The 25,324-nt window shown below is 48.2% G+C and overlaps 1 protein-coding gene and 1 long non-coding RNA gene across 4 annotated transcripts in view; one reads left to right on the top strand and one right to left on the bottom strand.

Moving 5' to 3' along the window:
- Positions 1–20,402, top strand: part of LOC147828051 (uncharacterized) — a 31,065-nt gene extending 10,663 nt beyond the window's left edge. The window contains exons 2-3 of the long non-coding RNA XR_015451489.1: positions 12,952–13,028; positions 13,759–20,402. This is a non-coding gene — a long non-coding RNA (uncharacterized LOC147828051). The remainder of the gene's footprint in view (positions 1–12,951; positions 13,029–13,758) is intronic.
- Slco2b1 (solute carrier organic anion transporter family member 2B1) overlaps positions 17,649–25,324 on the bottom strand; it is a 185,505-nt gene continuing 177,829 nt past the window's right edge. For all 3 annotated transcript variants that reach the window (XM_087211940.1, XM_087211937.1, XM_087211938.1), the window contains exons 10-14: positions 24,887–25,052; positions 22,162–22,325; positions 20,720–20,784; positions 20,281–20,401; positions 17,649–19,389 (exon numbers count right to left, since the gene is read on the bottom strand). In XM_087211940.1, coding sequence (XP_087068066.1) covers positions 19,209–19,389; positions 20,281–20,401; positions 20,720–20,784; positions 22,162–22,325; positions 24,887–25,052 — 697 coding nt within the window. In that variant the 3' untranslated portion in view covers positions 17,649–19,208. The remainder of the gene's footprint in view (positions 19,390–20,280; positions 20,402–20,719; positions 20,785–22,161; positions 22,326–24,886; positions 25,053–25,324) is intronic.

Here is a 25,324-nt window from a genome sequence, read left to right as displayed (position 1 = left end):
AGGAAGAAAAGGTAGTGCTCACCAGGGCCATAGGTTTAGTTGGAAGAATCAGCCTAATTTCTCCCCTCTCTTTCTTTGGGAGAACCTGAGTAATGGCTTCGGGTCTGTTGGAATCTTGACAATCTTGATTTCAAGGAGGCACTTGGAATACCTCCCAAGGCACAGGACTTTCATGGCAAGAGAAGGGTGGGATCACACAGTGATCTGCTGGGGAATCCCTAGCTATCTGGACAGCCAGAGGAGGAGAACAGATTGGTGAATCAACTGCACTTGAGGCAAAGATATTATCCTGCCTGGAGCTCAGTCCTCCCTGCTGTCTTGCTCAATGTAGTGTAATTTTGAAGGACTTGGACAAGGTCAAATGAAATGTGCGTATAAATCTGTGGGTGGGATAGTGATTATGTCAGATAGCAAGACTGGGTTCCAAAATAATCTGAATTGGCTCTACCCCCAGGTGTCGGCAACATGTTCAAGTTCATGGAGGCAAATACCAAGTTCCCGAGGACTTAAAGGGTGGGGTGGGGGAGAAGAGAAGGAACAACAGAGCACATATTGTATGCTAAACCCTAGCATGAGATTGATTATTCAGTTGTGAAAACCTTAAGAGGAGGTTGTTCTCATCTTACAGGGGAAGAAACTGAACACCAGAGAAGCTAAGCATTTGCTCTGGGTCACATAGTAAGTAAGAGACGGAGTTTAGACCAACACCCAGGCTCATCAGATTCTCAGGAACATTCTTCACAGAAAGTTCAAGGCAAAGAAAACAGAGCTTAATACCAGTTTGTGTGAAACTAAAACTAAAACACACATTTAAATGGAAGTAGTCCTGAATTTGTATGTGGGGCCTTTCCTGAACCTTTATTCTGGGACCATCCTTGAGCCAGGCTTGTGGTGCAGAAATGAAAACCCATGCCTCCTGAGCAAGCTGAGCACCTCATCTGCAGAAGACAAACTCACACTACAACAGGCAAATGTGACAGTGTTGGGTGTGCAAAATACTGGGGGAGCTCAGAGGAAACTGGGGCTCTCTGACTTTAGTGTTTGGCCTGAGGCTGGCTGACTTGTCTGGGACCCAAGGAGGGTGTGGAGTGCAAGTCCAGGCAGAATGAACAAGCATAGGTGCCTCATCTCTGCCCTTCGGTGGAAGGGAAGGACTGATGGAGGGAGATTTGCCGGTCCCCCACCTCCAGCTCCCAGCTGGGAAACAAGAAAAGAGCAGGAGTGAATGGGAGTCCTGACAGTACCTGTGAGCCAGGCAGGGACAAGCTTCTGGGGATCCTGGGCAAGTCTGGGATCTTGGCTTCTGAACACACCTTCACTTTGCAACTTCCTGCTGTGTCCTGCAGCTGTTCCTTCAGGTAGAAAGGGCTGCAGGGAGACTGGTGTTCAGGGATGGGAACATGTGAGGAACAGATGTCCTGGGAGTCATTTGAAAGAGGAAAAGAGGGTAGCCCAGGTCTGTGCCCATGGGGAAGACAAGGAGAATAAAGTGTACAAAGGTTTCTAAGGTGGGCCTGAGGCCAGGCAGGCCGGGGACAAGACATGGAGAGATGGGGTGGGGGCTTGTTGAGATACATCTTCCGTGGTCAGCAAAGAGCTCGCAGGCCTTGTTGAAGATTTTGACCTTTATCCCAGAGGCAAGGAGAAGCTGCTGATGGCTTTTAAGCAGAGAGATGACACAATTTTACTTGCATTTTTAGAAAGACTGTTCTCATGGAGTGATGGAAGGGATAGAGTGTGAAAAGACAAGAGAAGACTTTGGAGAGGGTATAGGTGAAAGACAGTAGAGCACAGTCAGGGTGGAAGCAGGAAGGCAGCAAAGTATGTGGGTGAATTGAAGTACATGGGGCCTGGTGCCAGACTGGGTACAGGGTGTTGGGCTCTGGATCCCAGGGTTCTGCCTGTGGATAAAAGGGCATTGGCTGAGAGGGAAGGCCAGGTGTGGGGAAGGCAGAGGGGTATTATGGTTTATATCTAGATGTCCCCCATGAGCCTAATGCACTTATAGGAGGGACTTTTGAGAGGTGGTTTAATCTTGGGGGCACTATAGCTAAATGTGATTTTAGGAGGTAGGGCCTGGTAGGAAGAGGTGGGTCACTGAGGACATGACCTGGAAGGATGTGTGTCCCTCCTCTTCCCCTTTCTCTCTCTGCTTCCTGGCTGCCATGACACAGGCAGCTTTGCTCTGTGGCAGGCCTTTTCCTCCTGCTACTTCTTCTCTAAAGCCAGCTGACTACAGACTAAAACCTCTAAAAACTGTGAGCCAAAATAACCTCTCCTCCTTTAATATGTTGGTGTTGGGTATTGAGTCCCAGTGACCAGTATGTGACCAAGACAGAGGGTGAACCTTCTGATTGATGTAAGGATGCTGGGACATCTCAATAGTTGTGCTGGTTGGACAGTTGGATGTCTAAGTCTAGAGTTCAGGAGCCATGCTGGGGCTGGGAAGACAAAGCTTGGAGTCAGGAGCATTTACATGGCAATCGAAGCTACAGAATCACTGTTCATGTTTGTTTGGGGCCCCCTCAGTTCATCGCCTACTTTGGGAAGCAGTTGCTGCCCCTGCTCCACCCCAAGGCTGGTATAGGCCCCTCTGGCTCCCAGCCTTCTCCATGGCAGTATGTGGTCAGTGTCTGCTGCCTCCACCCCCATGATGGGCTGGTTGAGGTTAAGGATCACATTTGTCTTTGCATCCTCAGAGTCCAGCCTGGCCCATGGCACAGAGGAGGCCTTGGGGACAGCACAACAATTGAGGCATAAACTATCAAAGGGGTAGGCTGCCATAGAAGGGAATGAGCTTCCTATCCCAGAAGGCACCTGAGCTTGGGATCCACAGCCTATGGGGGAGTAGAGGAGATTCCTGTATCTAGGATGTGTCTTCCAAAGACCTGCTCAGCCCTGGATTCTAGCTTTTCAGGACATGAGTCACTTCGCCTAGAGAGGAGGAAGCATCATTTCCAACTGTCCCTGAGTCCAAGATTGGGCTTAGATTCTCTGTGCCCTCCTCCTCCTTCAGAGAGAATTCTGAGGGCTGTGCTGACCTCAGCAGAATGTCCTCCTCCCCATGAGCCTCTCCACTGGGGCTGCCACCCAAGCATGGATGCCTTGCTAGAGTTTAGCAGAAGCTGCTGAGGTAGCACTGGCTTGGGCTGGTGGGCTGGCTGCCTGCCCTGCCCAACCTCCTTGACCTCAGCCTTGGCCTGGGCCCTCCTCCTCCCCAGCCACTTTCACCTACCCGCTGCTTCTCTCACTGCAGTACTGGACTACAGCAGCCAAAGTGGCTGATCTGGGAGATTCTTGGGGCCCAAAGAGGGAGTGCACCTGGAGGGAGCAGGAAGTTGGAGCAGATTGGTGAAGAAGCTGCTAGGGAGAAGGGAGAGGAAGGGGCAGGAGGTATAAAAGAAATGTAGAATGTCATTCCTGGGCTAGAAAGCCTTTGAGGCTATCTAGTTCCCTAGTTTTGCCCAGGAAAAACACTGAAGAACGGGGTGGGGACACCTTGCTAGACAATGCCCAGGGCACCAAGAAACCTCCTTATACTTGGGAAGGTGAGGAAAGGAGAGGGGGCAGAGGTCCCTGCAGGCCAGGGGAAGCTATAACAGGGATTCTGCCCACTTGTAGAAGGAGAGGAGAGGCCTAGAGGGCTGGGAAATAAGTTTCAGGAGTGAAAATTGGCAGAGATTGCCTTCTCCCTGTACAAGTCAGCCCTGCTCTTTCTTATTTTCTTATCCTACTGGGAGTGCCTCCTAGCAAGCAGGGATTGCCTCTTCCATCTGACTGGGACATCCTTTAGGCATGGAAGTGCTCTTCCACTAGCCTGGGATCCCTTGAGGCTGGAGGGCTGGCCTCACACAAGACTGAGAGCAGGAGAGGCCTGAATCCCCATCTTCTCCTCATCCATGGTGCTCAACATAGAGAGCTTGCAACTCAGACAAGAGAGTTCCAGAAGGTGCCTCACTGGGGGCTAAGACTTGCAACTGAGTATCCCTGCCCCATTCGCAGCGGGCCCAGTGAATCTTGAAGCCTGAGAAATGAGAGCTAAAACCAACAGCGAGGAGGAATCCAGCCACCAGGGCTGGAACTCTCACAGTGCAGCAGGACCTGATAACCCGAATTGTTGCAGGAGGTGGGAGTGCCGGGCTCTTCCCACACTGGGTCAGTGTTCAGGCTGAGATAACTGTGGTTATTGGGATCCATCACAGCTGCACCAGCTGGAACAGCAAATGCTGTGGGAATTGCAGGTTGTCCCAGAAAACTCAATTGCTTCCAAGCTGCTATAGGCTCTGACTAGGAGAACTTGGAGGGACGAAGGCACTGTCAGTACCAGTACTTCATCAATGTCATCATTACACATGGTTTTAAAATAAAATTTATTTTACTTTTTCCCCCATAGTGTGTTCACCATAGAAAATTTGAAAACTAGAAGTTGAAAGGTATACAAACATGGTTATTTGATGAATTTCCTTCATCTTTTTTCTATGAATTTTCCTCCATAAGTAAGCTAATATGGCTATATCTTTAAAACTTCTTTTACTTTATATTTTCCTTTGGTCATTAAGTTCAAGTGTGCTCTTTTTTTTTTTTTTTTAAAGGAAAGTACAGGAAAATATAAAAAAGCAGGACAAAATATCCCATATCCCATCAACCATTGTGTGAAGACATTGGAATACAGTATTCACTTCCAATCATGTTTCTAAGCCCTACACTTTTTAACACAGCAGAAACCATATGTACAGGTGCTTTGTATTTACAATTTGGGAAGGGGTATAATGCATTCATTAACAACAACAAAAAGCCCACCTCTGTGTGCCCTGATCCTGACTCTGTCGATTACTAGCTGAGTGGCTTTGGGATAGTTGCATCACCTGTATTAACCTTAAGTTCCTCAGCTGTAAAATGGGATCAGATCTCGCATAGGTTATAGAGTTCCTTTGAAACTTTGTGTATATAAAACTCCTAGCCAAGTGTGGTGGGACATACCCATAATCCCAGCATTTTGAGGGACCGAGACAGAAGGATTGAAAGTTCAAGCCCAGCCCAGACAACTTAGTAATTTAGCAAGCCTCTGCTTTCAAATAGAAGAAAAAGGCTGGGATGTAGCTCAGCATGAAGTCCCTGGGTTCCATGACCAGCACCAGAAACAAAACAAAAACACAACACAACAGTCCTTGGCAACACATTCAGTACGTAGTGGATCTTCAGTAAAGGTGTAGTGGACATTTGCCACATTTTCACCTGTGTAAGACTATTTTATTGCTTTGTATTTTGAGCGAGTCTCCCACTACGTAAATTTTTATGGAAACTAAACCCCTGCCCCCTACTTCAAATTTAAATGTGGCCAGATACACTCCCACTTCTACTCTTTCGTGATTTGGCCGATTGGATGCCTGGCTCAGGATTTGATTTGAGGATTGATGGGGCAGAAAGAAAGCTTAATTAGAATTCTTGTGTGCTTTTGGTCATGCAGTTGAGTGATGTTCAGAGGCCAAGGCATTGGGGCCAGTTGTTCCTATGCCATGAACCTGGCTGTGAATCCAGCTGCTCACTCATTTGGTTCTCCAGCTTTCTCATCCATTTTGAGCTATCTGGTGGAATAGCCAATAATTTTTTTCTGTTTGCTTAGCCTGAGTCAGTTTCTGTTGCTTGCAATTGTAAAAGTTAAGACTTAAATCTTTTTAATAATAGAATAAATTTGAAGCACTAGCTTCAATTCCCAGCCTAAGTTTTCATGCAGAAAAGTCCTGGATACGCTGTGCTCAGTGCTGTCCTTTTGGATAAAGAACAGGGCGACACTCAGATCTGTGCCTCCCTGCTCAGCCAGAGCCAGTGTGGAAAGAAGAGGTAGTCAGAGCTGATGAAGGAGAGCAGGGAGTCAAAGGAGGGTTTCCACCTGATGAGGAAAACTCCACAGGCAGCTTGTGTGTTGTGATTGAACTCGGGGCTCTTAGGCCTCCAGATAACAAATCCTGGAATTTGAGCAGCTGGAAGCACAATTCATTTCCTTCCCCTCTGGCTTCTGTGTTCTCCTGTTTCCCAGAGGATAGTGTGGCCCAAGATAAAAACCCTGAGTACAATCCAAGACCCTTCCCTAGCTCTTTCTTCCCTGGCATCCTTCCCTGGCCCACCCCTAATTACCTCCTAACCCACGCCTTGCTCACATTCCATGGTGCCAATCCATCCCGTTGTTATCTCTCACCTGTCTGTGTTTGCTCATGAGGCTGTGCTTACAAGACTTCTACCTTTACAAGGCCAGGGAGGCTCCCAGAAGTCAGCTCCCCTTTGGCCAACAAGATCACTTGTCTATGTATCCCAGGCATTTGGAAAAGGGCAGATGGCAGGTCCAGCCAACGAGGGGCACTCCAGAAGCTCCCACCCAGGCCTGAATCCCACCTGGAGCCAAGATGAGGCTACCCAGTTTGGTAAAGGGGAACGACTGTGTGTTTCTAGAACTCCTCGGAAAGGGCCTGAGTCAAGTTGATCTCTGTCCCCCAACTCTGCGCAGCCCCCAGTTCCAGCACAGGGCCTGGCATACTGTCAGGGCCCAGGAAGTGTGGACTGATCAGAGACTCTGAGATCCTCGCCTCAGTCCTTTCTTGGCATACCATCAAAGTGAGACCTGGGCCCAGATCCCTCCTGCCTCATCTCCCCCCTTTCCTGCCTCACACTCTAGGCTCCATCTACAAGAACTGTTCATAGTTCTGAGTGTGTGCCAAGCTGTCTCATTGCCATGCCTTTGTACACACTGTTCCCTCCATCCAAAGCCCTCCTGCAGCTAGGTCAGCCTGATGAACTGCCACTAATCCATCGTCTTTCCTTTACAGCTCAGGGAGAGCCAGCACTGTCTCCTCTGGGAAGCCTTCTATAGCTGGCTGGGGAGGCCTCTCTGATTTGTGCCCCCTTCATGCTCTGCCCATGCACAACTCTAGGCCACATGACACAGAGTATAGTCGGCGTGTATCCCCCACAAGACAGCTCTCCTGGAGGAGGAACTGGGTCTGTTTCTCTCTGTATTTCCAGTCCCTAGCTGGGACCCAGAACAGAGGGAACCGGGACCTAGTGCTTTCCTGTTGGTCTGCCCCACCCTTTGCAGGCAGAAGACACAGCTGGAGAGGTTACAGGGCTTTGAAAGACAGGATAAGGAGGGAGGCTTGGCTAGATTGGCATTGTTGAACGATCCTGGTGGTGGAGACACCCTCATTTAGGAGTAGGAGAGTGATTTTTCAATTTGGCCCTCTTTCATCCCAGAAAATAGGGGATGAGATGAAAGATGGGCCTGGAGCAACTGCTTCCTCTTCCCAGGCCTCTCTTTCCTTTCTGCATTTGCTCTCAAGTCTGGGAGTTCCCCTGCAAAGGTGTGGGCTCTGAGATCCACCCCCACTACTCAAGGGCCAAGTCCAAACCTCAATCCCCTGTTATGTAAGTGAATTATCTGCTGTTCCTAACCAGCGCCAGGCAGATCTCCTCTGCCTCCTAATTGATTTAATCTTCTCATAGCAGAGAGCTGGGCTGGGGTTGAGGAGATGGCGTTGATCAGGAGCCAACATGTCAGTGACGTAGGTGAATTAATTACAGGGAATCTGGGTCATGGATTGGCTCTGAGCAGGCCTGATCCTCCTTTCTCCAGGCATTTGGGAGTAGGAAAGGACATTTTCAGCAACTTCTCATTCTTTAAGCCCCAAGCCTACATGTTGAGAAAGTTGGGGGTCCTGTAAGACCAGAGATTCCTTCAAAGCCTCAGTTCAGGACAGAAATTCCCTGCATTCCAGCCTGAACACAGGATGCTGATAAACCTAATTTGTTGAGGAATAAAGAGATCCAGATTATTTTATTTTAGAGTAGAAAGATATGTCAATTTGATACACCAAACAAATCTCCACGTTGTGGCTTTTGATAAAAGATGTTTGGGCCCTACTGTGTACCCTCGGGACTGGGGAGCTCACTGCCCTGGGATAGTCCTTCACTCGTGTGATAACTGCCTGGGAGAACATCTTTGTGTATTTGGGGCTGAGATATCACTCTGTGGCTTCTGTGGGAGCCAGCTTTCCCTCTGAGGCCACAGAGAATAGCCCAGGCCAGCCAGCCAGGTACTAGGACATAGTGATCATCACTTCTGAGTTTTTTCTTCTTCAGGACTCTCTACATCTCTCCCTATGGTATCTCCCATGTGCATAAGCCACAGATGCTGTCATCCTTGTGGATGCACAGAGAAGATCAGACTGCAAGGCAGTATGAACAGGTCAGGCCAGGGAAGAACCATCAGTCTTTTTTAAAATCTCATTATTAGATTTCTTTTGAATCAGCCTGAAATTGCTTAAGATCTTTTAGAGACTTAACACGTTTGACTCAGCTTAAGCACGGAGTCAGCAGACCCCATAATCATTTTTTTCTGGCACTAGCAATAGAAAGTCTCCATAAAAAAACCTTTATGACACTGGGGATATCTCTATATGTTTTCTTTTGTAATTCTTCTCTATACCTCCCCTGATATTCATCTTCCCATACAATAATGTAATTATCTAACTAATAATTCACCCAGACAATTATTCAACTATATATCAACTCATCTACTTACCAGCCTTACTATATACCTAGATATTCTTCTGTTCATCTATCTACAGTGTCACCTAACAGTTAGTCACATGTCCACTTATCTGTCCATCTACTAATCCATCTACAGTTCATCCATTTTCTATCCTCCTGTCTAATCATGCCCTTCTTTATTGGTTCATCCATTCATTCACCCACCAATTCATCCATATACACATTTACCATCTACATATTTATCCCTTCATCTTCTCTGTCCCCTATTATATATATCAGTATTCATCCATCCATCTGTCCATCCATCCATCATCCATTTATCCTTTTGAGGCCATATTGCATGTCAAACCTTGTGTTGAGTATTCTGAGGAATTCAAAGGTAACTATACATTCTCTGTCTCTGTCTTTGACTCCCTACAGCGGTATATATCAGATAAAGCAAATAGTGCTAATGCCATAAAACAGGAACAAAGAAAATGTTTTGCAGATTCAAGGAGGAAAAGGTGGCATATAAATGAGGTTATGAATCCTTTCCTGGCAGAGGAGACATTTGATTTGATCTGGGCAGTAGCAGTATTTGGATACATAGGTGCATTGGAAGTAATTCCAAGTAGAAGAAGCAGCATATCAAAAATATTTTGCCTAGAGGGGAGAACTCATGTCTTTTTCTTTGTATCCCTACCAAAGGTGGCTATCAGAGATATGAGTACACTATAGAAATCCAATACATACTTGCTGATTGATATTCTTGTTCCCCTTTTCTGACAGGGGCATCCCAATATTTGATTAGGATAAACACTTTATTTTTAAGAGTATTCTATAGTTACTTTGCTGAATGGCCTTGTGAAAATCCCACGAGGCTTGAGTTTGAGGTTGAACTTCTGTTTCTGTCAGATGGCCTTCTTCCCCGAATCTTAATTATTTATGCTGTGCTCTCTGTTCCCTTCAGAGAGATCAGAATTTCCACATAACTTAAATATTATTTTTGTTGCCACCAATTAATAGAATCCCACCTGTCTTCAATTTCCTAGGCTTCCATCCCGAGGCAAGAAAGCCTGTAATGTAGATAGCATGGTAAGCTTTATGTAGGGCAGATAGCATTAAGTAGAAGCTGAAACAATGAATTCAAGCCCAGCAGCTTTGCCAGGAACTTGCTGTGTGTCTTTGAGCAAGTCCATTTCCCTTCCTGTTTTAAGATTTTCCCTCATAGAATCTTAGCACTGAATATAGGATTGGAGATTGCTTACTCAAACATCATCATCTTGCAAATGGAAAAACAAGCTCAGAAAGAAAGGGCATTTGACTTTCTCTAGATCATATCTAGGAGAGTGGTAAAACCAGGACTAAACTTCTATTTTCCTGACTTGTAAGGTTTCTTTACCCATCCACCACACTCCAGTCTCCATTTACAGCCCCTGAATAGCTCCAGGAAAGCTTCTTCTTTCACTCCCATTCCCCTGAAGAAATACATGAGTCTTCCAAGTGCTGTGGCTTCTTATTACTGATTCATGCCTGGGTGGGGGCTGGGCAGGCAGTATTTAAGAGTAAGTATCCCCAGGCTAACAGAGTTAATTATGTTCATCAGGAAGAGAGAAGAGAAAGGAACAAGGCGCTCTGGTTATCTACTGGGCTTTAATCAAATTGAGAAATGAGGAAATCCATCACCCAGAGGCTGAGGGAGTTGGAGAGCCTCGCTCTAGCTCCATCCAGTAATGGGCTGGGCGCTGTCCAAGGTGCTGACATCTTCACTTGCTCTGAATTCTTGGGAGGAACTGGAGGAGGACCACCCCAGTAGAAGGATGGTAGCTTTCTAGGAGAGGGCAGTAGATAGAACAAGGGAGAGTCTGTGAATATTGGAAGATACTTGACTTCCTACTTTTCTTCTTGAATCTTTTCTTTTTAATTTATCTGTCTGTCTGCTTCAGGGAAAACATTTCTTTTTATGGCTAAAGTCCTGGGCTGGGAAAGAAGGAATGTACAGAAAAGAGAGGGCTATAGATTTCTTGCTGTTGGGGAGACTTCTGTCCTAGTCTGGGGATGGAGTCACAGTCTTTGTCCTTGGGGATTTCCATATTTTAAGAGGACAAGCAGCTTCTGTTTTTCTTTTAATTTTTTTTTTTTTTGGTATTGGGATTGAACTCAAGACTTTGCTCTTGTGAGGCAGGTGCAATGCCACTGGGCTTCTGCTTTTATGCAATTTTCAGTCCAGTGACTCAGAATAAACTTTCCATTGGGAATTTATTTTTTTATTTTTATTTTTTGTTATTGGGGATTCAACTCAGGTCCTTGTGCTTGTGAGGCAGGCGGCAGAACCACTGAGCTAAACCCCCAGCCCCATTGGGAATTTATTGATATGATGAAGGAATATTATTTAACTCAAAGCAAGGTATCATACAAGAGAGGTATAGCCATGTATTCAGGCAATCTCCAGTTTCATTGGGAAGACATGGATCCTCTCCTCTGGAAAACTCCCAATATGGCAGGGGAGCCATATTGATTCAGGGTGGGAAATCTCATATCTAAATAGTGAGATAGGCTAGACAGATGAATTTCAGATGTGCACATAACCAACCAAAGAGCCCAGCGCGTCACACTTGTGATTGAAGTTACTGTTAGATATTTTATGTTGACCATGGAAATCTTCATAGTAGAGCTGAGCTTGAGTTGTGTTTAAAGAAAAGAAAGAGTGATGGGTCCCTAGTACTTAGTCTACCTGAGAACTATAACCATGTTTTCTCATTCTCTTATATACCCATTGGAATAAGAACAAGCTTGGTTACAGTGGAAGACTCTTGTTCAATAAGCCAACACCAGCATTTAAGGAGTGAATGTACCCATTTAGGGTTTGTGAAGACAGCAGAATGGAGATGGGAGCAGGGATCCACAAGGGCATTTGATTAGACTAGGGTGGTAGGGGATGGTGGTGGGATGACAGAACAGGCAGAAGGAGTAGCCTAATGTGTGCCTGGGCCACTGAAATACAGCATTTGGAGCAATTCCCTAATGTTTCTGGGGCTGTTAAGAGATGATTTATTTAATCTGAAATTGTTAAATCTAAGGACTATTAAATTACAAGCTCATAGTCTTCTTAGCTATTTGAGCCACACGATCATGGGAAGTTAGAATATTAGGAAGGCAGAATCCCAGTGCATTGAAATTATAGAACTGCAGAATATTAGAGCTAAAGAGCCAAAAATAATCATACTAGAGAGTCTTAAGGTCCATGAATTTCAATGTCAAAAGGAAAAAAAACCCCAAGTTTACTGACTCCTTTATTTCTTTCAGTGTTGATACTGGGAATATTCTTATATGTTATCCCACTTAATTCCTACCTCAAGTCTTAAGTCATTTAGTTCCATCCCTGCTCAATGCCAGAGTTCTGACAAAGATTTATCAAACACAGGCTTGTATAACCTTCATGACAGGGGAGTTATTACATCTGGGCATAGCTCTACACTCTGCCAAATGGCAGCTAGAAAGTTCTCCCTTATATAAGTTGACTCTCATCTCTTTGTAGTGTTTCCACACTGGTCCAGTTCATGTCCTCTGAGCTATACTGAGCAAGTCTAATCTCCTGTTCACATGACAGCTTTTCAGATGGCTAAAGACAGCCCTTATTTCTTTCTTCTCTAGGCTAAGCTGGTTTGTTGATCATCTAGCTAGAAATGGGTCAGCAAAGCAGAGAGTATTTGAGCTGGAGAGGCCCTTAGAGGTCACCTTGCCTAGAGACCTCCTTTTACCACTAAGCATTACAGCATTAAGGTTGGTGCCTGAAATTTGGGGAGAGACAAGTCTGAGTGTGAAATCCACAGATCTAGCACTCACTTTCTGTGTAGTCTTATGTTTTGGGGCCTCAGTCCCTTTATCCATGGAACAAAGAGAATAGTAATACTGACATAATAGAGTTAATGTGAAGATAAATGAGGTAATGTAAGGGAAGCTCTTAGCAGAGTGCTTGGCACACAGCAAGCAGTCAATAAATATTAGCTATAATTATTAGAGACCTAGTGGGGGTAGGGACTTGCTTAAGATCACAGAGCAATTCAAAAGCAAAACTGGGGTCAGACCAAGGACTTCTGCCTTCCAGACTGGGGAGGGGGGGCTTTCTCTCTGAGTTCCTCAGAAAAAGAAAACAACCCCAGAGGGGACTAGGGGGTGCTCTATTCACTGAATCAGTTAGGATGCAAGGAAGAGACAGTCGACCTCAGAGAGGCTTAACTCTTTTCTTTTTCTTGGTACTGGGGATCCAACTTGGGTCCTTGTGCTTTCAAGGCAGGCGGCAGAACCACTGAGCTAAATCCCCGGCCCAACTCTTTTTTTTTTTTTTAACAAGGAATCTAAAAATGGTACCGGGGTTGGCCTGGGGATTCAACAGTGTGAATCTGATGACCTAGGCTTTCCCTCTTCTAGGCTCTGGGGGACTCCTTGTGATGGCAAGATGGCTGATATAGCATGAAGTGCGATGTCCTGCCAAGCAGGAAGGAAAGGTATGGTAGTAAAAAGGGGTCTAATCCCCTTAGCTATTCTCTCATCCAGGAGGAAAGCTTTCCCAAGGAGACTGTTATGTTCTCATACATCTCAGTAGCCAAATGAGTCACATGCCTATCCTTAGACCACTCACTGGCAAAGGGATAGGCATTCCAATGCTGGCTTGGATCATCCCTGGGCTGGGCATCTTACTATTGGAATAGGGAAGAGGAGATTGACTGTGGGAAGGTAACCAATAATTCCTGCCATACTCACCTGTATTCTCTATGGATTGCCCTCCCCTCTCCTTGTTACTTCTGCCTGGAAGTTTTCCTTGGTTGCCATTCTGTTGTTTAGCACACCCTCTTTACCATGAAATTGAACATTGCCTCATTTGAGCTGCATTCTTCTTGGCCAAGCTTTCTCATTTTTTCGTGTTCACATTTTGTCTTCCCTTTAAGACTTTGACCATTTTGAAAGTTATAGCAGCTACTAGTGAATAAATACCTACTGTGTGCTAGGCACTGTTCTGGATGTTTGTGAGAGTCAGCTTCTAAATGGCTCCCAGTGATTCACACTGCCCTAATATTCATACACTTTTGCATTTACTTCCACATAATACCAAGATTAGTCTGTTTGACTAATTGCATATGGCAAAAATTACAGTGTGTCATTCCAAGATTAGATTGTAAAAGACATCATGGCATCCATCTTGGTAGCATATATCCTTTCTTGGGTCATTCATTCTAGGGGAAGGGAGCTGGCAGTGATGAGCAGCCTTATGGAGAGGCAATGTGAAAAGGAAGAGAAGCCTTTGGCCATCTGCCAACAAGGAACTGAATGAACTTGGAAGTGGGTTCTCCAGCCACAGCTTAGTCTTCTGATGCTGGCAACACTGGTTGGTACTTGATTGCATTCTCAGTAGAGATCCTGAGCCAGCACCTCCCAGTTAACCCACTGGTGAGTTCTTGAGCCTCAAAAATTGTGTGAGATGATAAAAGCTTGTTGTTTTAAGTCGCTAAATTTTAGAATAATTTGTTCCTTGACAATAGATAATTACTATAGAGTGCTACACTATCATATCGAGTCCTTGCAACACTTCTGATGGTTGGAGACTGTTTCCCCCTTTTACAGATGAGAAAACCAAGACTCAGCTGTGTAAGGTGACTTTCCACACCTGGGATGTGGAAGAGCTGCGATTTGCCCTCCTGCTTCTGGGATTCCAAAGCAAAGGGCACCTGGTTCTGTTTTCTCAGCTGGGGTAGCCTCAGTTCCAACATGAAAAAATGGGGCCATGAAAAAGAAATCTCTTTCTCTGTTGCATTTTTCTTTGTCCCTTAAAAAAATTTCAGTCAGATTATCCAGCATCTACTACATCTGTTGTGTATGGGACTCAGGGACAAATAGGCTTATGAGAAACAACATGGTGATTTGAAGAAGGGATATGTAGGCTCTTGAGTGACATTGGACAAGTTCTCATGCTTTCTAGACCTCAGTTTCTTTATCCACTATATGGGAAGAACATGGAGAGTTTTGTCTGAGGAAGCAGCATCTTGCCTAGGGCTCCCAGCCTCACACAGCTCCCTCTGTACTTGTGGGGAGGGTGCCCTTGCTACTTCCCTTGGTTCTGCCTTAGGGGACGGAGGACACTGAGCATCACTGAAGGCCCAAAGCTACCCCTTCAGCCTCACCCTCACCATGTCCTGCCTCTGGAGCCATACTGCAGCTCCACCGAGCTAATGGAAATTTCCTCAGCCTGCCAAGAGCTTTCTGTGTACTGAGCCTTTATCTCTGCAGTTTCTTCAGCCTGGACACCTTTCCAAACTTCTCCACCAGGTGCGTTCCTACTACTCATCTTTCAAGACTCAGATGAGATGCCCCACTTGTAGGATGCCACTCCTGACCTGGTCCAAGGCCTCCTACTTCTCTTGATTATTGCTCCTGCCTCCTGCCTGAGCTCCTGGCCTCTAGCTTCTCTCTTCCACTCAAAACCCCCATGGAGCAGCCACCTGCCTTTCTAAAACACAAATCTTGTCATGTCACTCCCTGCTTCAAATAACTAGTCAATGGAATAATCCATTAATCAATGCTTCAAGGGCTCCTCTTTGCCCTCAGGAAGGCATCCAAAGCCTTCAGCTGGAACTCAAGGCTTGGTCCGCTCTGTCTCTCCTGACTGTCCTGCCCACACGGTACACTGTTCTTGTCATCATGTCTCCGACACCCTGTGCTACCTTTGCTCATCCTGTTCTTTCCCTTGCCTGGTACCCTCTTCTCTACCTGGGAACCCCTACCTAATCTTTAGGGTCAAGTCTGCTATTTTCTATTTTCCCTGCTAGGAACCCTTTTCAGCTGGGCCCAGGAAGAGCCCATGGTTTCTTTTTGTTCCCTTTCCTAGGTGACTACGTGTGTGTGTGTGTGTGTGTGTGTGTGTGTGTGTGTGTGTGTGTACTACTTGTCAGTGCGTCTCTTACATGAGGAGTCTTCTGAGAGCAGGCTGTCTGACGCATGGCTGTGTCCCCAGAGGTGTCAGCACTGGGCACAGAGCAGACATGTAGGATATACTGGCTGGTTGAGTGGGTGAAAGAATGAACGAGTGGGAAATGAATCCATCTTTGAATCATCACTTCTCACCTAGCCCTGGAACTGGTTTTTCCTGGGGCAAGCCCATTTTATAGCCAAGGGGGAAGCAGAAGGAAGGGATTGGTCTGGAAGGGAGAAAGAAAATCAACAAAAATGTAAATCTGGTGGAGAAAAGCTGTCCCAAGCTGGCTGTAGGGAGAGGTAAGACTGGGCTAGCTGAGTCCTGGCTGACAGTGGAGGAGAGATTAGGGGACAATGGGGCTGTGACCAGGGCAAGGAAAGGCGCTGTGCTTCCCACTTCTGTCTTCCCTGCCTCTTCCCATGCCCTGCTCCATGTGCTCATTAAATTCCTTCAGAGAAGGGCCGGGGATTTAGCTCAGTGGTTTCGCTGCCTGCTGCGCAAGCAAAAGGACCCGAGTTCGATCCCCAGTACCGAAAAAAAAAATTCCTTAAGAAACAGGAGAAGGGAAGCAAACTTACAGATGGTCCTGATCATCAGGTGCTGCTCTGTGAGAGAGAGAGTCTTATCTGTCTGCACAACTTGTGGGTGACAGGAGACAGGCCTGATCAGCCTTGAGTTAGAGGTGAAGAAACTGAGTGCACACAGCAGTCAGTAGCAAACTCAAGGTCTGGACACAAATCTATCTCCATGGCTCTGATCTTTTCCCTCCATGGAGGGTTTTTGCCCTGATATCATGGACTCTTGGGCAATCTACACCTGGGGTTCAGAGTCCTTGACTTCTAAAATTGCATGCACAGTTGTGTGCATTTGTGTATGTGTGGTCTTTTAAATTAAAACTTTAAATGGAGAGTCTGTGTCTCTAATCAGATTTCCAGTGGTGGCTGTCACCTGACCTCCACTGCCTATCCCCTGACCTCCACTGCCTATCCCAGGCGATGCCAATTGTGGCTCCTGGCTCCTGGTTTCCGAGGGGCCTCTGCCTGCCATGCAACTTCCCAGCATGTGTTACAAGCACCAGAAACCCAGGCAAAGCATCAGGATGTCAGTAGTTGTTGCAGTCCTGTCCACTGCTGGGCTTCACCACCACTACAACTGAGCAGGGAAACTTAACACTGTCTACGCCCACCTCCCTGGGGCGGAAGGTGAAGACGGCAAGCTCACAGATACAAATTCTGTAGGCCCTTCATTGAGCAGAGATCAGAAAATTCTTTTAATCATCATGGAAGAAAAAGGTTTTTTTTTTAAAACCCTAACTGCAGCAATTAATAAAAATATTTATTATCTTGGGTTGTGTGATGTATTTGTTTTTCTTTTTCTGCTTCTAGGTAAATATTCACTTTCTCACCTAATTTTGTACAGGTTGAACGTCCTTGATCAGGAAGTTAAAATCTCAAATGTTCCAAACTTTGAAACTTTCTGAGTACCAACATAATGCTACCAGTGGAAAATTCCATACATGATCTCACATGATGGACTTTTGTCAAAACACAAGCACACTAAAAATATTGTGTAAAATTACCTTCAGTGCATATGTATAGGGTTCATATGAAACATAAGCGAATTTTGTGTTAGATTAGGGCCCTGTCCCTAAAGTATCTCATGCTATATGCATATCTTCCAAAATCTAGAAAAAAACCAAAAAAACCAAAAATCAAAGCACTTCTGATCTCAGCATTTTGGATAAGGTATACTCAACCTGTATTCTTTTTCTTAAAGAGGTCTTCCTCAAATTGTATTAGCTTAGGTTCCCACAAGATCTGGACTCAATCTTGGCTCCATTATTTATTTTCTGTGTGGTCTTAAGCAAGTCACTTATCCTTTCTGAGCTGATTTCCTCTTCTATAAAATGTAAATGACAATTTGGAAAGGTGAGGACCTAGCCTTATGACCTTCTTCCATTTTTGAAACCATGACTCAAGGAAGTAACCCAGCCAAATGAAAATTAGACCAGAATATAAAGTGAGGGAAGGATGCAATATACCAGAAATAATGGTGAACAATGAACCCAGTAAAATTTAAATCTAAATAACTGGAAATAATGTGGTTGGTGCAAACCTCTAATGCAGTTTATAAGAAGGGATTTTTGTAATAGAAGAGACATTATACAAGAACAAATTTAATAATAAGCTGTATCTATAATTCCAAATTATATCTGCAAAACCTGGGCAACAAGGGGAAGGAGAAGGACTATAAACCTACTTAAGCCTCATGTTGTTGGAGGAGACTTTGAAATTCCTGGCATTGATAAATACGGGCTCAGATATTTGCCAAACATTTATAGTTAAGCAGTAGAATAAAATAGGAATTAGACCTTCTCTACCTCCTTTGTCATCTTTCACATGGGAAAGCCCCAGAGTTCTGGCACTGGGAGCTGCCCAGAGGCCAAGAGCCATGAGTGCCCTCACCCAGCAGTAGCTCTCAATGTGCTGTCTCCCAAGATACAAGCTCCAGCCAGGGTGTACAAGTAGCAGCAGATGGGACTGAGAGCAATTGCGAGACACTCTCCTAACCCTGGGAAATATCCAGGCCAGACAAGACAGGGCAGAAAACAAGACAAATCCTTTCATAGCAATGGATCAGGCGGTTCCAACCCAAGCATGCTACAGTAGAGCTCACTGCACAGAGTTGGGTGTCACTATTCCCAGTGTGATGGGCCTGGGCTTGCACCAATACATGAGCCCCAGAGAGCCAGAGGCTACCACCAACTTGAGCCTCATGGAATTGAACATTATATAGTCCAATGACAAGGACTTAGGCACTGGGGAAGAAAAGAGGAAACTAGGATTCTATTCACAAAAGTCACAGTGACTTTAGTGGCCCCTTGTCAAATGTGTGCGATCTTGACAATGCAGAGATAGAAATTACATTTGGTCTCTGAAGTTGGAAAATACCCAAGTGTTCAGGTCAGTCTCCCCTTCCACACAGGGCCTCTAAAGTAGGGGCTGGGGCTCACCCCCAAACTGTGGCTCCCTGAACTGGGACTTCTTAGAGCGAGTATCCCCTTTGGGCAAAGCTCCATGCCAGCTTTCCACACCAGGGCTTTGCCAAGCTAGGAGGTCCTGAGTGGGAGGCCTGCTTCCTCTTTCTGATGGGGCGCCCCCTAAAAGCCAACTTTGGACTCAGCCTCCAGAGGGCGCCAAAGGGACAGTTCTTGAGGTTTAGGGAGGAGACCTGTGTCTCCTGACCACACAAACGGTCACAGCTGAATGAGCCTGAAAGCTGGCCAGTCCATTCCCACCTGACAGAGGAGAGGACTAAAGTTCATGGAGGGTGCTCCAGATGAGAGGCAGAGCAGGGCTGTGTGTGGTGTGGAGAGCAGCCTGGTCTACTCTGGTCGATTTCCCTATCCTAGGGCCCCAGGTGAAGATATGCAGCCCTCCAAGCCAGGAAAACTTGATTTGGGGTCAGCTGGATGTTGGGGGAGAACTCGGGAAGACCCTCTTCAGAAGTGACCAATACTACAAACCCCCAAATAAGTCCTTGGTTCTGATGAGAAAACAAAGGCCCAGAGAGAGCCAGTAGCTTGCCTGAAGTCACTCAAAATTCAGTGGTGGAGCCAGAACTGGAACACCGTGTTCCTAACACTCAATCTTGGGCAAGCAATGCTGAGGAGGCACCACTGCGGCTGCCACTCGGCAGGGATGGGTCCCAGGACAGCTCACACACTGGAATCCTTCAGCTTCTTTTCTGGCCTTGACATTAATGGTTGTTGCTGTAGGCCAGGGCTAGGCCCAGCTGCCTTGGTCTCCACCTCTTTGTTCTGCTGCCTCAGGATGGTCAAAACCAAGGCAAAGCACACCAGTGAGCCAGTTTTGAAGAAGAACTGGATACCAATGAATCTGGGGAAGAAGAACAGGGGACCTTGAGCTGAGGAGCCCAGATCCAGGGTCTGGATGTCCTTGGGTGGGCAGCGAGTGGAGTTAGTGGACATTATCCTTTGTTCAGTTGGACACTTTGAGGTTGGGGATCACTGACCCTGTTGGGGTCCTTCCCTGGAAGAGGGGGATGGAGGCTCTGCAGAAGGATCTCAGGGCAGGGGCAGAAGCCCGTTCCCATGCTCTGTTCTTGACTATGATATGACCTGGCCTGGCTCTGCCTCTCTCAGGGCTCAGGGGGCCTGGCAAGCACCTTGGGATGGTCCCATCCTCCACCAGGAACACAGGATTCTCCATGCCCTGTTTGCTTAACTCACCAAGGCCCTTTGTTTGACTTTTCCTCCTCTACAAAGTGCCACCCCCTCAGCAGTCCTACCCATGGGAACTGTGTCCTCCTTCGAGCTGGAAGTGACCTGTTCCCTGACCCTGGCACTGCTAACAAGTCCTCCCCACATCTATCCTGGGCCAGTGGCTTCTGAGCTTTCAGGGTCTTTTGAAGAATCTGATGGGAAGACTGAGGCCCAGGCAGGCAGACAGGGCTTTCTTCCAGCCTTCCCCTAGTCTTACAGCTGGGCTGCTCTCGAATCTCCCCAGGTCCCCAAGTCTACTCTGTGATCAGAGAGCTCGAGACCAGGCCCAGCTGTCCAAGTTGTTAGCTGTGTGACCTTGGGCTGCCTACTTGAGCTTTCACTTTCCTCATCTGTGAAAGAGCAGAACAGTGTCCAGCTCACAGGACTGGGGAGCTCAGCACTGGAAACAGCACCTGTCACCAAGCAGCTGCGCTGAAATGGGACCTCTTTCGCCACTGGTGTCCTGCTTCCAGCACCCTTCCCACAGCCCCTGTCCAAGTCTCACCGGTTTCGGAGCAGGTCAAGGTCATAGTAGCGGCACACAGCTCGACGCCCACAGCTCAGGACCCAGTGCACACAGGTGGTGTCAATGGCGCTGCCATGGATCACAGGACTTGGCATCCAGGCTGGGGGAGGAGGTGCTCAGGGGACAGCGAGGCCGCTGGGTCAGCCCCAGCCTCCCTGCAAGCCCTCAAGGGATTCAGGCTATAGGGGCTCTTGGCTCAGGAATCTGGTCTCCAGCCTGCCCCTTACCAGAAGGAGCTTCCCTCTTAGGTGGCCCAGCCTCTATGTGCACACCCACCTCCCGACACCTGCTGCCCCCACACCTATTGGCCCAAGGTCAGGGACTAGTGTCCATTCAGGCCTGTGGCTGCTAGGTCTGGTACACAGTGGGCACCTGGACCCCCATCACCACCACCTAGGGGCCCAGCCAGGCCCTTTACCCAAAACTCTCAGGAGCATGAACTGGATGCCCACAGCCAAAGTCTTGTCTTCTTTCTTCACGCCCCTTAAAAGTAGGGACACAGGGACATGAGGACCAAGAGGGCCATACAGCAGTGTGGAGTCTCCCCACACCCTTCTCTCCCACTGTCCATGCCAGCCTCCCCCAATCTGAAGGTCTAGCCTCAGGGCTCAGGCCTGTACTCCATCCCTTCTCAACCTGCAGAGCCCACACCCACTGACCATCAAAGTCCTGTGCCACCCTCCCTATGTCCCCCACCACAGACACCACCCTTGTTCTTCTGCTTCCTGGCCCCACCAAATTCTCTTCTTCCTCCTACACTTGGAAAGACTGGGAGCTAGGACAGTCAGTTACCTGCTCCAGCTTCTCCAGCACTGTGACATCATGCCCTGGGATGCCCCTCCAACTGCTGACTCCTCCCAAACAATGGCAAGCACTTGAGGAGCACTTCCTATGGGCTCAGCAACTCTACACTCTACCCATACTGCCCTCCTAGGAGGTCACTGTACCATTAGCCCCATTTCACAGGCAAGCAGACTGATACCTAGACAGGCTCAGTGACTTGGCCAAGGGCTCATGGCTCAAGAGCTGGGACTCATGATGCCCACAGTCTACATTCTCAGTTCCCTGTGGCATCTGATCCTTTACTTCCTCTCTCATGTCAGCATCTTTCATAGATTCTCACATCTTCTAATATTCCTGGGGGCTCCATTCTGTTCTAATTTTTTTAGAAAGTAGATGGTGAATAAAATAAACCCAGCAGATTGGAATTATCTTGCTCTGAAGTCTTCTTGTCCCACCCCTATCCCAGGAGATCCTGACTTTGGACTTGGGTGACGATTTTTCAGACCCAGCAGGTACTCTTGAAATAGGAGGCACAAAGATCTTGTATCAAGAAGTAGTACTTGACATGGGCTGAGTCCTCAGTGGGCACTTAATCCTCCATGTCGCCTTGAAAGGCACGGAGGCTGGGGGCCACTTGAGTCCAGTTTGCTCCCTGGAGGCACCTCTGTGGCTCAGCCATTGCAGGTGTGGTGAGGAGCTCACCTTCTCCTCACCATATGATGCCCTCACTTGGGCAGGACAGGACAGGGCTGTACGTGTAGCCTCCTCTCCTGGGGTGGGGGTGGGGGATGAGTTTGAGGGACTGGGCTCTGGCTGGAGCACTAGTCCTAGCTGGCACTTGCTGTATGACTTGGGCCAGCTCCTGAACTTCCCTGAGCCTCTGTCTTCTTGTTTACAAGACAGGGAGAAAACTATCTCAGCAGGCTGCCAGGGGGAAAAAACCAGGTCAGGGAGGGCCTGGTCTGTCGTGGGTGCCCAGGCCACTTGAGTGGCCTCCTTCCTCTGGCTCCCTGCTTGGAATTTCCGAGCTATAGTTGAGGGCCTCTTGGTATTCCCCCACCCCAGCCCTGCTTTCACCTTAGGATGAGCATAAAGGTGGGTGTGTAGGTGACACTGGCCAGTGCCGCTCCCAGGCTGACCAGGAAGATGAAGGGCAGCACCAGGTGGCTGCAGGCTGAGTCGCAGGAGCTGGCGGGCACCAGGCCTCCCCCAACCATGCAGCTGCAGTTGCTATAGAAAACCTGGGGAGGAGAAAAGGGGGAGAAGGGCCTCAGGAGCCTCCAGAGAGGCAGCTGCTAAGGGCCTGTGACAGAAGGCTCCAGACGGGCCCCATGGCCCACAAGCCAGCTGAGGTGGATGGCTTGAGGAGGTGCCTGGACACAGGCTGCCCTGCACAACCTGGGCTGAGCCAGTCCTCCAGCCATGGAGGGTAGAGAGATAAGGGAGAGGGACCTGGAAGAGCACCACCCCCAGCCAGATAGGACACATCAATGGCAAGGAAATGTCTTCAGTGCACTTGATTGCAGCCTGTGTTCATAGTCCTTGGTGGCAGGGAAAACCTCCAGCCAAAGATTCTTTGAGAAGAAGTTCAACCACCAGTGCCCTCAGATATCTATCAGGAGCAAAGCCAAGCCAAGAGCCTGGGCTTCACTCATCTGTCAAAGAGCTTTCTAACCTGTGCACTGCAGCCACTGGTGCTTTAGATGGAGACAGGGATTGGTCTCATCATCTCTCAAGGTGGCCCCGGGGCAGCTGGAGCCCTCTGGGCTTGTCACCTCCACTCATGGGAGCCTCAGAAACTTCCCAGGGTGAGAAGGCCTGAGGTGGAGCCTGGGGATGTTGGAAGGATTTTAAGCATGGCAGAGATGAGTCTTGATAGTCTTGTGTACATGTGCTTTGGCAACAGGTTGGAGGACGGATTGGATGGGGAGGCCCGCAAAGAGCCCCACTGTGGGTTGGAGTGGATGGGTAAAGGGGTTTTGATATGAAGTGATTTAGGTGGTAAAGGAAGGAAGGGGAGAAGAGGGAGGGGGGAGGGAGAGGAGAGGGAAAGGAGAGGACAAGACAGGACAAGAGAAGACAGAACAGGATAGGAGAGGAAGGAGAAGACAGGAGAGACTTAGCCTTTGGCAGCTTGACACTTTGCACTGCCCAGCAGAGCTGATGTGTGTAATGGGGCTGAACTGCTGTGTGTGTGAGCCAGGTACACACCAGTTCATATTGCAGGACTAGTGGATTTTGGGCCTTGGCTATAGGCTAAGTGACCTGGAGATACAGCAGGGGGACAAGTATTGGAGGAATACCTCAAGGCCAGGTGAGAAACGCCCCAAGGCCAGGGGACTCCTGCTAATGGTCCTTCAGTCTCTCCAGCTGCCTTTGCATCTCTTCCCCCTGGGTGCTCAGCCCCACCCCTAGAGAGCCTGAGGTCCTGCCAGCTCCCAGGTCACTCTCTCATTCTGTTGCTGAATGCAGCTGCGCTGGGTACGGATCAAACCACCCCTGTGGAAGGGTGATCACAGGCAGCCCGAGGAGGCACACGTGGCAAGAGACAATTCTAGGCCAGCCCGAGGTCCTTGAGTGCTGACCCAGTGTCCAAATACTACATCAAATCCAAACCTCTGCAGCCAATCCAAAGGGCAGCTGGGCTGGGGCCAGAGCCTCAGGGTTTTTTATTTTTCTGGTGCTAGGCATTGAACTCAAGGCCTTATTCCACCAGTGGTGGCAAAGGCTCCACCACTGAGCTACACTCCCAGCCACTCAGAACCTTGGCTTAGTCATAGCTCTGGTGTGAAGACCTTGAGCACTGCGTGGTCCTTTCCTGGGCCTTCATTTCACCTCTGTAGAATAGGAGGGACTACTTAAATCTCCTAGGGCCTCTGCCTGCCCCTGTCACACTTCATGCTTCCAAACACTCTTACTCTCTCACTCACTGGTGCTCTGCCCTCTGTCTCTGTCCGTCTGACTCCTTCCTTCCATTGGCAGATGTAGAACATTATTATCTCAAAAATCTTTCATTACCAGCCTGGGTCCAGAGAGGGGAGCCAGCTCTGGCAGTCTGTATAGAAGGATCCAAAAAGAAATCACTTGTAGAAAGCCCAGGGTGCTGGTGTGAAGAAGTGGTCCCTGTGGGTACAGAATGGGATGGAGGGAGGCCCACGCTGAGGGGCCCGGATGGCTGCAGGGGAGGCAGCATTCTTCCAGATCTTTGAAGATGAATGGGTAAATTAAGACCTGGAAATGAAGTGATTTCTGGGCAGGGGGAACAGTATATGCAAAGATTTGGAAGAACGTGTATGTGTGTATACACAAACACGTGTGTGCATGCACACAGACACACACAGTGTTTCAAGTAACTGCAAAAGTCTTGTTAGAGAAGCTACATGAGGGTTCATGGAGCGAAAGGAAGACCCAGACAAGGAAGGGCCATGAACACCAGGGAAAGAGAGGACTGCAGAGCGGTGGGGAGCCATGGCTGGGCTTTAAGCAGGGGTATAACAGGATCACACGTGCTCTATCTGTCTACTTGAGGCTGTAGTGTGGAAGAAGGCAAGCCGAGTGCAGAACAGGAGAAAGAGAGCAGTGAGGAGGCTGGCACAAGCCCACTCAGTGAGGCAGTGAGTCCGTTGACAAAAGAGTCACTCAGCCTCTCTTCTGTGCCAGGCCCTGTGTGGGGCTGAGAACCCACAGCCAAGGGGCTCAGCCCTGAGAGGGTTCCCAGTGGGGTGATGAGACCAGTGTTGTGAACAGCAGTGCACTCTGCTGAGCCCTGAGAGGCAGAGGTTGTGCCAGAAGCCTGCCTCACCTTGCTTTTATCCAGATCTGCCTGGACCACCTGGGCCGTGCAGCCAGCATGGCAGGGCGTGATGTACTCTACACGGGCGCTGGTGTCACAGACTGGGTTGAAGCCATCGACTGGGCAGGAGCAGGCTGCCATGCAGCCTGGAAACAGCTCTGCTCTTGGTTGCATGCTGGTGAAAGAGAAGGCAGCAGGGTTGGTCCAGCTCTCCTCTCCCAGCCCTGCAGCCTGGCTCCTAGCCCAGAGAGTGGGGGCCAGAACTTTGAAGTGTCCCCCAGGGAAGGTTTCACTGTCAGGGCTCCCCATGCGGGCGGTGTGAGCAGGGAGATGGGCTGAAGCTCAGGAGACCCTTGACGCAGAAGCAGGGAGTCTGGGCCATGGCCAGAGCCCCCAACAGACCAAGATCCTGGACATCTTTGAGCTGCTTCTGCAAAGGCTCCTGCT

The sequence above is a fragment of the Heterocephalus glaber genome, unplaced genomic scaffold (assembly GCF_053883595.1).
Source record: "Heterocephalus glaber isolate CG9 unplaced genomic scaffold, H.glaber_assembly_v1.0 deba00001428, whole genome shotgun sequence".
Lineage (NCBI taxonomy): Eukaryota > Metazoa > Chordata > Mammalia > Rodentia > Bathyergidae > Heterocephalus > Heterocephalus glaber.
This window is presented reverse-complemented; position numbering and strand designations above follow the sequence as displayed.